We start from the raw sequence: 17,715 nt of genomic DNA on the forward strand, positions 1-17,715 counted from the left end.
AGACTCGGGTTGTTGGGGGGCATGTCATGCTGGGCACTTGGAACTGCTGCTCACCCTTGTCTGCCCATTGTGAGAAACAAGACCCAAGAGGCTCAGGGAGCCTCTGACCACGGGGGTGGGAGCCAGCCTCCACAGGTGACGCTCTGCAGGGGCAACTAAACCCCTCAGGACTCCCACTAGCATCTCTTCATATCTTCATTCTGGGCCTGGGACAGTGGCCAAGGCTGCTGCTGCTAGATCTGTTAATGCCAGTGTGAAGTTTCCAACTAAATAAAATAATTACCAAAAAAAAAAAAAAAAAAAAAAAAAACAAAAACCACATTGCACTCTCCAGCCAGAATTGTGCATGTGACTAACACACACACTTGCTGCTAGAAGCTATGAGTCCCTTGGGACCTGCCCAATGCCAAGGACTTTGCTCAGTGGAGACAGCTTGCCCAGTACTTCCCCCACCCCTCCTTCTAACCACATTATTTAGTTCAAGTGGGAAATTACCAAACATGCATACATACACACACTTTCAATTTAAAACCCTCAAAAGAAGTGAGGGAATCAGTCCCTTAGCGATGTGGACGGTTCTCTTTCCAGACAGCCTGGCACTAGTTGTGTAGCCGTGTATGCACCAAGGGAGGGGCCCACCCAGGGGTACTGCCCTGCCTGGGACACAGAGATCCAAATGTGTGGGACTGGGGGGCTGGGGGGAGCGGGCCTACCCCGATGTCCCATCCTGCTGCTTGGCCATGTCAAGAAAGAAGGCTGCTGGCTTGGTACCTGTTAGGAGTGGCCCTGGGAAGATCCCTCAGGGCCTTCCTTCCCCACAAACTCTTGGCTGGCCTGGGCTGTGGGGCCACTGAGATGAAAGGGTGGGCCCAGCCCCATCCCAGGCCCCACTGTTGGGGTGGGGGGCAGGGTATGCAGGGCTCAAGGCACCCGCACTTGCAAAGATAAGGTGGCGAAGGCTGGGGTTTCCACCCAAAAACAGAACTGAGGTTCTATAGTTTTAGACTGATTCAGACAGACACACAATCCAAAGGCTTATGGCCCAAGCACACGGAGGCAAGGGTGAGAGAGGGTGGCTAGGGGTGGGGACAGGTCTCTGGCTGCCAGATAATGGAAATGAAAACAAGAGGGCACTGCCTGGGGGTGGGGGAGGCCCTCAGGGTCCCCCCCCCCCGCCCTGTCCCTGAATGCTTTCTCCTGGGTGGATGCCACCCAATAGAAAACGGGGCTGCTCTCTGGTGGAGAACTACCATGTGGCTGGGAAAGGGGGGCTCCAGCCCTTCCATCTGCTTCACAGACTGGCTCCTGCCAGCAGCCTTTCTGCCTCACGCTACACCTGCAGATGGCCTGCGGCGCCCCATGCTTGACACCGTCCCTCTTGGTAATATTGCACTTTTTCTGTCTCTCGGATTGTTTCCATTTTCAATCGAGAATGCAAAGTATTTGGAGGGGGTAGGGGAAGTAAAGAACCTTAAGAAACATCAATTAAATACAAGAAACAGAGAAGTTGGGGTTATTTTGTTACTCCCTCTTGAACTACCAAACCAAGGTCTAAATTAAATATAGTTCTACACCTACTCTGCGAGTACTACTAACAGGAAAGTAACGCTCGACCACAGTTCCCTTATCTTTTCCTTTATGATTAAAAAAAAAATAGTAGTAACATGCCTTGCTGAGGAAAGCAATGGATATAAATGCCAGTAACATATGCTGCACAAACATCTGAACGCAATTAAGATGATTCTATATAATGCCTTCGTCGAGAGAGTTAAGGAGAGAACTCTTTGGGAGCCAGGTTGGGGGTGGTCAGGCTGAGTCCTGGTGACTTAGAGCCCAGTGTGAGGGCAGAGGGTGCGCTCCTCTCAGCTACTCCCCACGGCCCTCGCATGAAGAGGCTGGAGGATCAAGCACCAACACTGGCCTGCTATTGAGAGACGGAGGAAGAGATGAAGACACGCTTCCCCAAGTGATCAAAGGAAAGGTCTTTTAACTGAAAGAAAAAGCACCAAATGATGCATCTTCGGGCATTATATAAACCTCAATAATGACCTCAGAAGGGCTCATTATGATTAAAGTTGCAGTATACAGCAATACAATGTCATTTCACATTTTCAATTGCAACTAATGGAAAACTAGGTTTGGACACTGCTGAGATTGTTTTTTCTTTTTCGCGTTTTAGTCCGATCTGGTTTTCCTCCAGATGGGTCAGAGCCACAGCCCCTACCTCCTCCTCTGTCCGCTGCCAGCAGCGCCTCCCACTTCACAAAAGCAGCTCAGTAGCTCCAGGGAAGGGCTGGGATTCCAGGGACACAGGCCTGGTCCCGGCTCCTTGGCCATGCTGGAGAAGGACTGGCATGCACCCTTCTTGCTTCAAGTATCACCTAGTGTCTTTGGATTTGCAGGGTCTGCGCTGTGAGATGGGTTGATGGGGAGGGGGTGAGTGTGGAGACTGGGCCATAGCAAGCCCCATTCATTGCCCATGTCTACATGCTGCCACCAGGTGGCAGCATTCTCTACTTTTTCCCAGATGCCTGAGCAACTCCAAACCATCCTTGGGGCTGGATGCTACAATGTAAACACAATGACCAAACAGTCAACTAAATCGGGGGTGGGGTCATGGGTGAAGGGGAATGGGGAGGAGCACAGGATTAGTGCAGTGGGCAGGGACGAGCTGCCGAGAATGAGCTGTGAGATTTGGGGGAAGTCATTTCCTGGCCTTGGGCTGCAGAAGCCAGAAGGGATGGGATGTGCAGTGGCTGACATCCAAAGTCCCTTCCAGCCCTGCCTTTGAAGGACTCCAGCACTGAGGTGCACTGGGAATCAGGAGAGAGGATCGTGGGGGCAGTTTGAAGGATGTGGATGCTGGAGGGCTCTGGGGGGCAGTGCAGACGGCAGAACGGGGTGGGGCAGGCAAGGCAGCCTCTGGGCAGCACTGTGGTCCAGTCCAACTGAGCTGCTTGGGCTGGGCACACACACTGGCCCGCAAGTCCTGCTGGCCTGGCAGGCGCACTAGTGATTGAACTGGCTCAGTGCAGACAGCTGAGGAGTGAGGCCGCAGACCTGCTCCATGGAAGACTGCCACGGGGAAGCTCCTTTAGCCCCACAGTCACTCTACTTTTAAATTTTATTTTAAATAATCATAAATTATTTTTTAAAAAATAAATATGTGCTGTTTAAAAAATGAGAAAAGCATATACTGCATCTTTAAGTAATGCACTTTGCTCTCTGGGTTTTGTTCCTTTCCACCTATTTAAAGTGCATTAATTACAAAATAATGAACCACTTCTTTATCATTATTGTTCAAATAAGGACAAATAATATTCATATGAAGACACTACCCCACTACCATTAGTACTGCAACCTAGCAGATTAACGCCACATCCTGCGCTATTGAATACTGTCCAGCAGAAGGAAAAAATTAATCATGACTTTAAAACTCACAGAACAAAAGGAAACCAAACAGCCTCACCACGGCCATCGCATGAAGAATAGGAGCAGTCACTGTAGCTGCCTGCATTCGTGGGTGGCGAGGGACAGGGCTTGAAAGTCCTGGAGAGGGGGGACACTTTCCTCCTGTGTGGAGGGCAGCAGCCCGCAGTCCTAGACACTGGCATCTCAACCAGTGGCCGTGGGGCCTGGTTTGTCCCATAGCAAAGGCACGTGTGGCAGTCCACTCCCAGCAGAGTGAGTCCTCGGAGAAACCAATGGGGGACCTGGAGGGCCCCCCCGCCCAGAAAGGCCGACAGCTGGGGCTCACAGCAACTCCTCTCTCTGGCTGCTTTCCCCTGCAGTGCTGTCCGCTTGGAAGGCTGGCTGAACTCTGGCACAGGGAACCCGCCATCTCCTTGGGCATCCATAGAGTTGCCAACAGGCCAAAGGGGGCAGCTGGTGGTATCTGCTGGGGCCGCCCAGGAGAGGGAATACACGCAGGGCCCTTGGCTGCCTTCACAGCAGCTGGGCTCCTCAAACAGCAAGCCCTCCACCCCTGGCACCCCTGTGTGGGAACCAGAAGCTGGGGAACCTGCAACAGGCTCACACAGCCCCAGAGCCCCTGGTGAGTGCTGTGTGTGGACCCCACCCCCACAGTGGAGCCCAAATGACACAACTTTGGCTTGTAGAGGGGAAGGACATGGGACAAAGGCAAAAATAACCCCCTTACTTATCCAACAAGAGTACAACAGGAAAGCCCTGTCCACTACCCACCTCCTCCACCCCCCCACACGAGGCTGCCCAGTGTTGAGCCCCAAATAGCCTCTAAAATGAACCAAACTGAAGGTCCAACATAGAACCCCCAGATCAAAAAACTCCTGCCCACAAATGCCCAAATCAGCCTCACCCTCTGTTGGAGGGCACACTCCCAAGACCAGTCCGGCAATGGCAAAGAACCGGCAGGCACGGCTGGCACCCAAGAGTCACTTGTCCTTTAACATAAGCCGGGGGCTCCCTAGCAACACCTCCAAACTCAGAGGCAGCAGTGGCCTCGACATCCCTGGGAAACCAGCAAAACTCACAAATACCCACGAAGATGGCAAATGCCAGCAACCAAAATCAGGATGCCAGAGGCCCCGATGACCATGTCACTCCCGGGTTTGCAGCAAAGGCACGATCGGGGTTTCCTACATGGCCTGTCCTAGATGACAAGCAGTCCCTTTGCGAAGTCATCAAGGTGCACCTGTGGGTCCCAGGCCTGTGCCTCCCCGCCCACTCCCTTCCCTACCCAACCCAGTGTGGGCCCCTGCCACACCCTCCCCCTTCCAGCTGGGGACAGCTTGGAGGTGGCACCTGCTGTGCCACACACTTGGAGGGTTGAACGCTGCCTGCTCCCCACCCCCTCCCCCCCTTTCCTTTTTTCTGCATTTCATCATACAGCTGGAAGGGCCCCGGGGCCTCAGTTCTTTTTCTCAAGGTAGTTGGAAGGCACCCAGCCTTTGAAGGGCTTCACCCCATCCAGGATCTGGCAGTACCACCAGCCATTGGGGTTCCTCTCCAGAACCTCCATGGACACCCCCTCCTGGAAGCCTGCTGTCTCATCATCCCCCTCGTAGTCTGCGATAGACACATACACATCTTTGAGGTTATTGTGGATAAACTGGGACTTCTCGATAGGCTTGGGACGCACGGGAGACACGGGGATGCCATTGCGCTGGGCGGGCAGCAGAGGTGAGTCCGAGCCCTGGCTGGCAGCCCGTTCAGTCAGGCGGCCCTTGGCCTCGGCAGCTGCAGAGCGGGCAGTGCTGAAGGAGGAATTGCGACGAACACCACGGAGGCTGTCAGTGGCCGTGAGTGACTCATTCCTCCGCAAGGCGCATGACAGGTTGTTGTCCTTGGGTGGTGGGGACACAAACACCGACTGGGGCCTGACGGCTACCTGCCGTACACCATTCCTCATCTTCACAGTGGTGGTGGTCCCAGAGGTCTTACCAAAGCCCCCAGGGGGCTTGGAAGGGATGGGCGGCGTGGCCCTCCGGCTCTGGTTGGCAGTGTTGAGCGCCTGCACCCGCCGCTCCATCTTCTCCAGGCTGTCTGACTTGCCCCCGTTGGATCTGCCCTTGGCAGGCCCCGTGTCCAGCTCTTTGCCAGAGGGGTCTGGCTGCTCATTCTCGCCGAGCACCAGGTAGTGGGAAGGGGCCCAGCCCTCGAGCTCCCCATACCTCACGTACCACCACCCACTGTCTAGCTTCTCGAGCACACGTACCTCCACGCCCGCGGGGAAGCTGATCTCTGACTCCTGGGCTTTCTGGTAGGCGCTGCACGTCACATAGGAGTTTGCTTGCCCATCCTGGTCCTTCCTGGTGGGACCAGGGGGCATGGAGGCTGGCGGGGCAATGGTTTCAGCTGAACCTCTCCTTGACCCCTCAGGGGGGCCCTCAGAGGCCGTCTGGGGGGGCAGCTCTGAATCCTCGCTCTTGGAGCCCTTGAGGCCACCCCGGAGCTGACCCGTGGGTCGCAGCTGGCGCCGTAAAGTGCTGATGTCCATCTTCTCCTGGCTCTGCGACTCGGCTCGGTTCAGGAAGGGCTTGGGCCGGACTGATGGCTTGGCCCTGGAGCAGCTGAGCCCGGCCTTGGGGTCAGGGTCCTTCCTCACCCCAACCGAAGGCACGCCCCGGATGCCTGCGTCCGAGGCAGAGCGGGGTTTCAGCTCACCACTGTTCTTGGACAAGGAAGAGGAGGAAGAGGAAGAGGAGGAGCAGCAGGTGGTGTTGATGGTGATGGATGAAGCAAAGGAGGCCGAGGAGTGGTTCTTACCCAGTTCTGCCTGGGCATTCTTCTCTGCCTTGAGCCTCAGGAGTGATGAGGACTTGGGAGAGCCTGATTTGGGGGAGTTTTTCCTCGCCAGGGACAATGAGGAGCCTCCTGGGGAGTCGCTGTCTCCGGAGGAGCCCCTGGCTGACAGGGCATCTTCAGCAAACGGTCTGAAGCCCTCATTCTCGTAGATGGTTTCCTCCTCCAGGGCCACGTCCTCGGAGGACTCTCCTACCTTGAAGCGGGCCCGCTGTAAGGAGGAGGCTGGCGAGGACCGGGATGGCTGTGTGGGCCGCCTGTCTCCGGGGCCCTGGTCCTCCGTGGGCTCCTCGCCCACCTCTGGCTCGGAGTCACAGCCAAAGGCGGGGACATCGTACTCGGGCTCCTCATACTTGAGTTTCGCGGGGGAGTCTCGGCTCTCACTGGCACTTGCGGGGCCCTCCTCTGTCTCCTTGGGCTTGCTGGGGGGCGCGGGGGGTGGTACTTTGGGCCGGGTCAGCGTGCTTGTGCGGCGGCTGAGGTTGGGCTTCTTGCGCTTATCGATGTAGGATGCGGGTGCCCAGCCCTCCTTGTCGCCAATCTGCACGTACCACCAGCCTCCTGAGTTTTTATCAATGACCTGGAGGGAAGAGGGCAAACAGGTCAGTGACTGCCAGGCCGTGCTGGCTCCCTTTTAGAGACAAGCAAACTGAGTAACTGGTCTAAGACCGAACTGAGCAAGAAGCAGAACATAAATCCAGGCTTCTATATCAAGGGGACTCCCACCCTCCATGTCCCTCTCCCTGTTCCTCCTAGGCTGTATCACCGCCCTGGTGGGGCAGGCCTCTCCCTTCCCCTAAGCGACTATGCTTATGTTCTTTCCGAGAGAGGTGGGGGGTGGCAGTTTTTTCACGCTACAGTGTAAGTCATCACTTGGAATGCCCATTTCCCAACATCAGAGGGCCTGGGTCGAGTCCAGCCCAGCTTCCTGATAACGTGTTTCCTCGGAGGCAGGAGGTGATGGCTCATTTACTTGGGGTCCTGGTGACCAGCATGAGACCTGGACGGGGTTCCTAGTTCCTGGCTGTTGCAGGCATCTGGGGTGTGCCTTAGGGAATGGACGATCTCTGTCTGCCTTCTTTTTTTATTTTTAAAGATTTATTTATTTTTAAATAAATATTTATTGGAAAAGCAGATTTACAGAGAGAAGGAGAGACAAAGATCTTCCATCTATTGGTTCACTCCCTCAAGTGGCTGCAATGGCTGGAGCTGAGCCCATCCGAAGCCAGGAGCCTCTTCCACGTCTCCATGTGGGTGCAGGGACCCAAGGTTTTGGACCATCCTCATTGCTTTGCCAGGCCACAAGTGGGAAGATGGATGGGAAAATGCAGCAGCCAGGACATGAACCCACATGGGATCCTGGGCTCGCAGGAGGAGGATTAGCAAATTGAACCATCATGCTGGAGTCCTCTTCAAATAAAACGCACATACAGTTTCTGGTTCCTAAGACTCACCAAGAACACACACGTATTATAAAACTGCCACCCTGTCACCTGCACCCTCCTCCAGGCCCAGCCCTGCCAGAAGCCCTACATTCAGACCGTGGTGACCAGTAGGCATCCCCGGGGCCAGCTCCTTGCTCCATGGGCTGCTGCCATGAGACTGACACTGTGAACACCTGACCGAGGCACCTGTCCGGCTAAAGACAGATGCCCACAGCTGTGGGGTCTCAGTTCTGTGTCTTTCCCACTGGTCCCCCAGGAGCCTCACCAACAAGGCAGGAAGTGGCAACCGCCACAAACCCCCAGCCCAGGCTCACCTCTGCCTTCTGGCCGCCCCGAAAGCTGATGCCGTCTGAGATGCATGACTGGAATTCGGCGATGGTGTAGTACTCCACCTCGACAGAAGGGGGCTCTGGGGGCTTTGGCAGCTGGAAGCCCTAAGGAGACAGGGACATGGTGAGCAAAACCAACCCAGTGCGGCAGTAATCAGGCCACACTTGGGCCCCATGAGGTCTCCAGTAGGTGTGTGTGGCCAGTGACAGGCAGGACAGCAGCTGGCCCAAGCACGTGTCTGTCCCCAAGAGCCTGCCTTCCTGAGCCTTGAGTCACATATAGGATGCCCATGGGATTTGCCTCAGTTACCATGAGGCTCCCTGCCCCTCCTTTTTGTTTGTGGGGTCCGGTTTTCAGACACATTAATGGTGAGGTCCCAAAATACAAATGAAAAGCTACCGTCCTGGAGCCCAGGGGTGAGGACCACAGGCAGGACACGCAGTAGCAGAGGCAGGGACTGGCAGAAGCTGGTTTGGAAGGGTTGCATGAGTGTCCATTTTCCTAGACCCACTGCCTCGCTCAGTGGCTGTGAGCATGGGCAGATGCAGCCCAAGCCTGGGCCTGGCCCAGTGCAGATCCCCCATCCCTCCCCACCAGACAGGTGGGACTCAGGCGGGCCTAACTGGAAACAGCATCCCCACATCTGCTATGTGTGGAAGGAATCACCCCATTCTTGCCAAAGTCAAGTCTGCCTGAAAACAATTAGCCAGGGCTGGGCAGTATTGGGGAATGGAGAATCCGTCAAGCAGCTGGAAAACCCAAGGGGGAGAGACGAACTCCAGGGGCCAAATCTTCAGAAACCCTGCAGCATGGAAGGCTGCCTCTGCCACGGGCTGAGCACACACACGCTCCAGGGCCAACATCACTGAATCCCGTGATCCCTGCTGCCAAGCCCAGATGTGGCTTTGGAAGCTCTCAAGCCAGTACGCACCAGCAGTACAACTCAAGTATCCAAAGGCGACCCAGGAAGAAGGATCCCACCAGCCACATAAACAAGCTGTCTCAACCTTACAGTAGTTCCAGCAGATGGTCTGCACTGCCCCCAGCCTATGGATAAGGAAACTGAGTGACTCACCACCTATCCCCCTGCTCAAAGTATTAGACACAGAAGGCCAAGCTGGGCCTTGCAGCCCCACTGCTCTAGGTTCCAGTGCACTGTGCTTGCACCATACCTAGCCCCTACCTGCCTTCAGGTCTGGGCTCCAGGGAACCCCACCCACAGGCTAGGAAGCCCAGCAGTCTTAATGGCCTTACAGCTTGGACATTAGCGGGAGCCAGTCCTTGTGATCTGCTGCACCTATGCAAGATGCTCCTGCCCTCCCAAGCTCTGGCATCTGCCTCACCCATCGGGTAAAGCAAAATGCTTCCAAGCTAACATGGGACAGCAGCCCCATTTCCAGCCCCTGGCAATGAACTGCTTGTTGGACATTCTTGCCGGCCAGTCTAAATGTTTATGTCTGCCAGCTCAGCGGCTGGGATGGATTTATTTAGCTCTGGAGTGCAGTGCATTTCCGATTATAAACTGTCTAGCCACTGGGGGCGGATGTTGAGCACAGCAGCTAGGACACTGCTGGGTACATCTGCATCCCATATCAGAATGCCTGGACAAGACCTGGCTCCTCCACTTCTGGTCCAGCCTCCTGCTGACAGACCATGGAAAGCAGCAGAGGACCCAACAGACCTAACTCCTTGCCATCCACACGGGAGAAGCTGATTGAATTCCCGATACCCAACTTTGGTCTGGCTCCAGCCCTGGATATTGTGGGTATCGGGGCAGCAAAGCAGCAGTGATAGGAAGTCTTTCAAATAAAGTGAAAATGCATAAATAAAACTGTCCAGCCAGGACCCCAGGAAGGCTTGCATCTGCAGGCATTCCTCCCCTGCCCTAGGAACCTGAAGCCCTCAGGACAACAGGCTCTGTAGCCAGTAGTCCTTACACAGACCGACCACAGACAAACTTTACACAGACTGGCTTGCTACAGTGTGGCCTGGATGGTGACAACAGCCAGCAAAGGAGAAAACAAAACCAGTCACCTACCAGGCTCGACTCTCTGCGGGGTGGAGGCCTCGTCCTCAGGTTTGGGGAACCTGGAAGAAGAAGACATGGGCTTTCAGAAATCCTCACAAGCTGACGCACAATGGTACTGCCACCTGCCTCCCCCAGGTGTGCCCAGCGCCTGGTCCTTAGAAGCACAGGTCACAGCAGGTCCTGGCTTGGGAACCACACTAAGCCTTTGCTCATGACGGTGTCCCCAGCAGATGGCACAGCCTCAGGCAGGAGGAGGTACATGGCGCATCCATCCCGACTGAGGTGGCCCACCAGCTTTCAAGCACGAGACCTGACATAACCAAGTTCACAGCTAAGGCTAACGCTAGCCAGGCTTTATGAATGGCTGGACAAGAGCAGAAGCTGGGCTCCCACAGCCGAGATCAGCCAAACTCTTCCCTCAAAGTTGCCATGGGGCCAAAGCTGGTGTGTACCCAGAGTGTCTCCCCCATCAGAGTGAAGGAGGCCTTGTGGCAACTGCTGGCACACGCTGCCTAGCCTGTCGGGTTCCTAGGAACTGGCAAAGGTGGTGAGATGGGGCAGGAAGGCATGGGCAGGTTTTCTTGCATGGGCTGCAGCTCCACAGGGCAGCCCTACAGACAGCGCACTGTGCACGCTGCCAAAAAAGTCACACATCTTCAGTTTCAACTTCAGAGCCTTAGTTACACAGAAAGTGCTTCTTGCTCTTAAGGGTCCCACCTCAGTGCCCTTAGAACATACTTATCTGGGTTCAGCACAATGGCCCAGTGACTAAATCCTTCCCTCGCATGTGCCAGAATCCCATATGGATGCTGGTTCTTGTGCCGGTTGCTCCACTTCCCATCCAGTGCCCTGTTTGTGGCCTGGAAAAGCAGTAGAGGACGGCCCAAGGCCTTGGAACCCTGTACCTGTGTGGGAGACCCAGAAGCTCCTGGCTTTGGATCAGCTCAGTTCTGGTCGTTGTAGCCACTCGGGGAATGGACCAATAGACCAAAGATCTCTCTGTAAATCTGATCTTTCCAATAAAAATAAATCTTTAAAAAAAAGTTCATTTAACGCCCCCCCCCACATATACACATTTATCCATGCATGACCAGAGGAGGAGCAGAGCCGTGCGCTGGGGGGGTTGTGACGGGCATGGAATGAGTTTAAACATGAGGGTCAGAGGTCAGCATGTGGGTCAGGACAACGGGGTGGGGGTGGGGGCTGCCTGCACACCCTCTGGCTTTCCTCACACCCACGCTCTGGAAGCCAAAGTCCACGAGACACATACTGATCTGGGCCCTCTGAGGGGCGATCCTGGCCACGGCCGGGGAGCCCTGGGCCAGCTTGGACACGGTCCTCTCGGGGACGCCCAGCGGACTGCTGTTGGAAGTGTTGCAGAGGATGGGCAGGCTGATCTCCTTCTTGGCGATGGGAGCCTCGGGGCCTTCGCCCTCAGCCGGGATCGCCTCCTTGTCCCCAGATGCCTTCTTGTTCAGCAGGTTGCTGATCTCCATGATGTTCCCGATGATCTCCACTGGGCCTGCCAGGTTCTTCTTCCGGGTGGGTAGGTCATCCTTGGCCTTCTTCAGGTAGGAGGCTGGCGCCCAGCCTTCTTTGCCCAGGTATCTGTGAGTGCAGAGGGCCACACCGTCATGGGAGCACCAGTACCCCACCCCAGGGACCTAGTCTCTCCTTGGCCTTGTCCCGCTGAGCCCCCAATTAGAACACAAGGGAATGAGCCTCTGGCCTCACAGTTTTTGTTTTTTTTTTAAGGTCACGAATATTTATCTTATCACAGGGGTTGAGAGGGTCTTTCTATGTTGGGCTCCAAAAGCCAGATACATAAATGAAAGGACCAAAAGACAAGACAGTCAAATTAAAAACCACTGGTGTGGTCAAACCAAAATAAAAATGATACAAAACCAAAGGCAAATGACAGGGCAGACATCCTTTTGGGCGATTTGATGACTTCTCAGAACAGACATTTCCCTTTGCTCCCTGTGGCATGCACTTCCAGCCAAGCTCACTAAGCACTCACTTCCTGGAGAGCTTGGGACACAAGTAGCAGCTTCTGCTCACATCCCAGGACTGTGCAGGTGGCCTGGCCATGCCAACCTCACCTGGCAGGCCCTTGGATGACAGACATCAACGATCAAATGGCTGCAGGGAGTTCCCTGACGTAACAGGTGCACACACACACATTCACAGGGACAACCAGGAAGGTCCGTCCTCCCTGTACACCCACAGCCAGAGCTCAGAGAAACAGGAGGATGCGGCCTACAGCCAGGTGGTCCTGTGCCTCACAGGAAAGATGGGCACAAGCCCCCTCCATGGGCCTGGCCCCTGTATTCCCACATGCACACTGCTGAACTATGGGGACGGGGACTCCAGGACGCTCAGGCCTGCTTGCAGCCCCGAGTGCTCCCATTCATTCCATGGGTAAAATTAGATCCCAGGCCAAGAACGGTGAGGGAGTGTCTGCATTCAGCGCGGCTCACATCTGCTTTCCAGCTCCGAGCATGGAACGGCTCCAGAGGGAAGCAGGCTGGAAAGGGAGGGAGGGAGCTGAGGGAGTGTTGGGGGGCGGTGGGGAGAAGAAAGACAGGAAATGAGGTTCAACACAGAGCCTGGAATGCTGGGAAATAGCATATTTAAGGAGGTATCTGGCAGTCGTCTTAAGGTAGAATCTCCTCAGCCCAAGCTTCTTGCTGGCTCAAGTACTAGGCTGTAGGGACAAGAGGTGGCTTTAAGGAGCTATGGAGGGACTCTGTAGGTCAATTTTTAAAAGCAGAAAATGAAACAATCACAGGGAAGCCATGTAGATAGCCTCTGAAGGACCCCTGGTCAAGTGGCCACTAGGGAGCTTGCTGGCCTTCCCACATCAGGTCCGCAGCTGCTGGTCCCGGGGGGAGGTGAGGCACTGGGTGACACATCCATCCCACCTAGCAGACTAGAAAGGGCCTCCTCTGGGCATGCACTGGCCCTCTGGGGCCTCTCTGGCACACTGGGGCTCAGGGCCTCCTCATCTGATCCCGCAGTATGGAGGAACCTCCACATTGGCACCTTCTGCCATGCTCCAAGCAACCTTCCCTGTGAGCTCCTGGCTGCAGCCACAGGGGGACCGCAGCACAACCCTGGCCCTGGTGAGAGACCACTCAGAACACATACCCTGCTGACAGCATGCCCAGGGTGGCCAGTGCCCGGGTCCCAGGCGGGCTAGAGAAGCTGGGTAAGGTGCCTGCAACTGCAAGAATTTCCTAAGAGAAGTTCCTGTGAAGGACGGAGCAGACTGGAGAGGCAGGGCTTGGACAGGTAGTGGTGAGCGAAGCCTAGAAGCTTCCCTTTGCTTCCAGCAGGTCAAGGAAGCCCCCCGCACCTCTGCCTGCAATCCCAAGCAGGTTTCGCAGTCCCGAGAGAAGGGCAGGGTAGGGGAGAAAGAGGCCTCTGCTGGGCCAAGTTGCACTGGGCTCCAGCCTCACTTTTGCCCATGACTCAAAACTGTCCCCCAGGGAGCAGCTGGTGTCTGCCAGGAGGGACGCCCATGGATCCATAGCTGGGAAAAGCTGCCTCTTAGGGCCTCAGCTGGCCCATGGACACCAGAACTCCACAGGCGGCCCTAGCTGCAGAACAGGCTGGATGGCCAAGGGCAGACCCAGCAAACCAAACGCAGATGTGCCGAGCTGTCCTGGCAGGTACGCAGGAAGGGAACATGCTACAACCCAGCCCATGGGTATGCAGCTGCTGCCTGCAGTAGGGACCTGCTGTGAGGTGGCTGCCATGGTGGCTCTGCACCCGGGGCCTGGTGTCCCCACCCTCTTGCCTGGGCCCCTACCTGATGTACCACCAGCCCTCCAGGTTCTTCCGGATCACCTCCACAGTGACGCCTTTCTCAAAGCTGATCTCGTCCTTGCTTTGGCTGGTGTATGGCTGCACGGTGACATACTTCTCCTCTGTGGGTGGGTGGGGTCGGCGGGGGAAGCAAGATAGCAAGATTACTTGAGGTCAGGGTGCCAGGGACAGTTTCCTGTGCGCTGTTGCTTTCCTTCCACTATCCTGCCCTCCTGGCTGACAGCCTTAAGCACCCGGGAGGAGAGACCCTGTGTGCACAGCTGGAGAGAAAGGCAGGGCTGGGCGAGCCCAGAGTGGAGGGAGGCCAGCCCTCAGACGCCTTTTGCTGCAGCGTCCAGTGGTGACAGCCACCCTGGACTGCTGGCAGGATGCTCCTGGGCAGCTTGCCTAGGTCTCCTGCAGCTTTAGGGGAAGGCAGCAGCTGCGGCCAAGCCCCCAAGGGAGGCCATCTGCTCATTCTCCCCTGGATTATCAGGGTCCTGTCCACAACCCCATGTTGGGCCCTGATAGCAGCTCCCCCCAACTCTCCCCTGGGGCAGAGGCAGCTGTCCTTCCAGGCTGTGCGCCGGATGGACTGTGGATGGTTCACTGGCAGAAGCTGAAAGGCTGCCAACCAAAAGGTGGGTGATGCCCCACTCTATAGCCAGCACCTCTCCCTTGTGTGTGTCCTGGGCAGCGGCTCCAGAAGGCCCTCGCTCCTGAGCCTCCCCCCAGCCCCCACTCAACCCTGGGGTTCCATCCCAGCTTGGCTGGAGGAGGCTGCTAGGCCAGATTCCACCTCAGTCTCTGGAGGAGCTCCGAGCTCTTCTGCCTGTTCCCATTCCATTTTCCAGTGGGGCACGGTATATCCTGGCCCAGGCCGCAGCCCAAGAGGCAGCAGCAGGCCCTGGGAATCCAGGACTTTTGAGTTAGGGCAGGGCAAGGCGGGGCCTGGACTCCACATTTCACCTTTGTTCCAAACACTGGGCTATTTTTATGAGCCTGTGGTTTGAAGCAGGAAGCCATCATTAAAGTTCTCTTAGGCCAGGTTGCTTATACACAGAGAGGGTAGCTTTTCTTACAGTTAAATCACAGGCTTCCCGTCCTGTCCTTCAGCAGAGATCAAGGCCCAGACCACCTTGTGTGGCTGCAGCCTCTCAGGGCAGTGTGCGGCAGTCAGAGCTTGGAAGCTGCTGGGACTCCTGCCGCCTTCTGACTTCTTAGGGGAGCTGGGAGCGGAGCAGGGCTAGCAAAACTGGGCAGTAAAGCCGAGTGGTTCCTGCCAAAGCCCCCATGACCAGAATCCCTGAAGCCGATGTGTTCCTGGTCAGAGGGTCTCCTGTTCTGTTCACTGCACAGGCTCCAGAGAGGAGGGGCCAGAGCTGGGATTGGCCAGGTGCTCAGACCAAGGCTTCCTGCCTCTGGTACTGAGTTTTCTGTCCTGGCTGCTTGGGACAGCAGAAATGAAAGCACCCTCCAGGGACATGAGCCCTGCAGGTGTCAGATATCCCATGAGACATGCAGAGACCTTCTCCATGGAACCAGGCCACCTGACCTGTCAATGGGGGGGCATAAGGCAAAGCCCACAGAAGGTGGCCTCAGTGGGCGACAGAGTTGCTCAGTTGGCTCTGGTCTCCCACAAAGGAGAGATTCCCCTGAGGACATGGGGAGGGAGGGAGGGCTGTGGGTTCTAGGACCCCTGCCCTGGGAGGGCTGGCCAGGCACACGGGTCGGGGGAGATGGACACGACTGTTTTGGTTTAGGAGGCAGGGGCTGCATGCCCTACTTTCCAAGCCACAAAAGCCTCTTCTCTCCAAACACTTTCCCCTCTGTCAGCAGTCTCCAGGCCACACGGCCACAGACAGACCGATGGGACGGGGACAGGGGCAGGGGAAGCATGGCTCCCTCGACTTGTCACCCAGTGAGTTGCCTGCCTCCCCACCCACTGTGCTGTGGTCAGCCAGCTCCTCATGAGGTCTCCTTGGCCATCCAGCTGTGCTCAGCCCAGAGCAACAAGACCAGGGACTCATTTATTTATGATACACAGGAGGCCCTGAATCTCCTTTGTTTATATTGGCTGTGTCTACACATGGCATCGAGTGGTCTATCCCTGGAACCTACTTCCCCTGTGTAGACAAGATCAGAGGGCTTGGATATGGGAAGCTGTGTCCTTGTGGGTGTCGCTGCAGGTGCACACATGCTGTATAGCTGGACCGTTAGTGGTGAGCCCACAAACAGCACATGGGTGGGCATGGACTCCTTATAGCTGCATGCTCAGAAGTACATGTATATTTCTGAGTGTATGCCCAGGACTGAGTGTGAGCTGTGTGTGTTGAAGACAGGGAATCAAGACTACATCTGTGGTCACCAGGGAAGGTCAAACTTCAGTTCCCCCTACACTTCCAGGCCAGCCTCCCAGCAGTGCCATCCCTTCCTTCTGGCTTTATGGTAGCTTCTGCTTCACTCTCAGATGGAGGGTCTCCATCGCTTGGCCTCTGCCTTGCACCAGCTCCCTGCGACCCCCAGGCCAGCCCACAGTTTGTCTGCAACCCCAGGCTGGGCTCTTCATGGCCAGTGCTCTCGGCTGCTGGCCACCCAGAGTCTTGGCTTTCTGCTGCCTTGGGCCTGGGCAACCTTCTCCTACTGCTATTTACCAAATGAGCTGCTTTGAGGGTGGGGTGTGAGTCACGGTGCCCCAGGTTCCAAGAAGGCCAGTGCTGAGGACACGCCCCTCTGGGAGATCATGTGCCAGGAGCCACACACCCGACTCCTGGAGGCGGTGTCGTGCAAACTGGCCACCCACTGGCACAGGGGGTCTGAAGTTGTTTAGGGGTTTGTCCAGAGATCCAGCCCTCTGCTCCTTCACCTCTCAAGTTCCTAGATGTGAGAAAAGCCCAGGGCCCGAAAGAACTGCACAAGCTAATGTTGGGTTCCCCATCAGTCCAGTGGGGCAGGGTCAGGGGATCCTGGAATCCCCACGAGGAGGCCCCAGGTAGGACCAGACACCTTGGCAGAGCTGTGGGGCTGTGCCCTGGTGCCAGGTTCAGGTAGCTTTTGCTCCATGTCTAATTGCTAAGGAGCTGGCTAAGCAGAAGGGTGAAGGCTGCTTCTTTCTACTCTGCTCATAAGCAACTGGCAGACCAGCTGGAGCCACAGGAGCCTTTTCTCAGTGGAGGGAGCCCAGGAGGATGGGCAGCTTCCAGGGTCTACACAGGCCTCTTATAGACTCCCAGCTGTGTGTCCTTGGTCTCCCAGCCCCTGGCAGGTCAGGGCTGCCCCCCGTGCCACCCAGTTTCCCAAGCAGCCCCTCCAACCCCCACCCTACCCCACCCTAGCTGCAGAAGGTGAGAAAAGAGGCTTGCCCAGACTCTGGGCCAGTGAGGAGGTTGCAGGGTGCAGTGCAAAGGAGGGGTGTTAGTGAGAGAAAGGTGAGAGTCAGGCGGCAGCCGTGGGGAGGAGCGCCCGTCACCTCGGCTGTGCTGCCTGTTGACCATCCCGCCCAGGGTCCACCGGCGATCCAGGCGCCGCAGATGGGCCTTGCGTCTCTTGGACACTGATGTGGGAGGTGGCGATGGAGCATGCGGCCAACAGGAACCGGTGGAGAGAATGGAGATGTGGATGAGATGGGGGGGTGGCGACATGGGGACAGGAAGGGACAGAGGCAGCGGAGGCCCCCATGCCTGGGGTACCCCGACCGAGTTGAGGGCTTACTCCAGCCAGAGATGATGCCGTAGGCATGTGGCGTCCCATCCTGGGCCATGCCCCCAGGGCTAGGCCTGCAACCGCTCGCTCACCAGGCAACACACTCCCTGGTGCAGG

The 17,715-nt window shown here is 56.4% G+C and overlaps 2 protein-coding genes across 8 annotated transcripts in view; one reads left to right on the plus strand and one right to left on the minus strand.

Moving 5' to 3' along the window:
- NEURL1 (neuralized E3 ubiquitin protein ligase 1) overlaps window positions 1-17,715 on the plus strand; it is an 87,904-nt gene that overhangs the window by 65,396 nt on the left and 4,793 nt on the right. For 2 of the 4 annotated variants that reach the window (XR_009246542.1, XR_009246541.1), the window contains 3 exons: window positions 6,792-6,884; window positions 11,568-11,632; window positions 13,916-14,024. The gene's annotated coding sequence lies outside the window, so the exon portion shown is untranslated. The remainder of the gene's footprint in view (window positions 1-6,791; window positions 6,885-11,567; window positions 11,633-13,915; window positions 14,025-17,715) is intronic. The other 2 variants (XR_009246543.1, XR_009246544.1) reach the window with 1 other exon arrangement.
- Window positions 1,865-17,715, minus strand: part of SH3PXD2A (SH3 and PX domains 2A) — a 199,755-nt gene continuing 183,904 nt past the window's right edge. For 2 of the 4 annotated variants that reach the window (XM_058671920.1, XM_058671918.1), the window contains 6 exons: window positions 17,366-17,449; window positions 13,901-14,018; window positions 11,357-11,694; window positions 10,096-10,145; window positions 8,042-8,161; window positions 1,865-6,862 (listed from right to left, as the gene is read on the minus strand). In XM_058671920.1, the coding sequence (XP_058527903.1) occupies window positions 4,889-6,862; window positions 8,042-8,161; window positions 10,096-10,145; window positions 11,357-11,694; window positions 13,901-14,018; window positions 17,366-17,449 (2,684 nt within the window). In that variant the 3' untranslated portion in view covers window positions 1,865-4,888. The remainder of the gene's footprint in view (window positions 6,863-8,041; window positions 8,162-10,095; window positions 10,146-11,356; window positions 11,695-13,900; window positions 14,019-17,365; window positions 17,450-17,715) is intronic. The other 2 variants (XM_058671921.1, XM_058671919.1) reach the window with 1 other exon arrangement.

The sequence above is a fragment of the Ochotona princeps genome, chromosome 13 (genome assembly GCF_030435755.1).
Source record: "Ochotona princeps isolate mOchPri1 chromosome 13, mOchPri1.hap1, whole genome shotgun sequence".
In the NCBI taxonomy this organism is placed as follows: Eukaryota; Metazoa; Chordata; class Mammalia; order Lagomorpha; family Ochotonidae; genus Ochotona; species Ochotona princeps.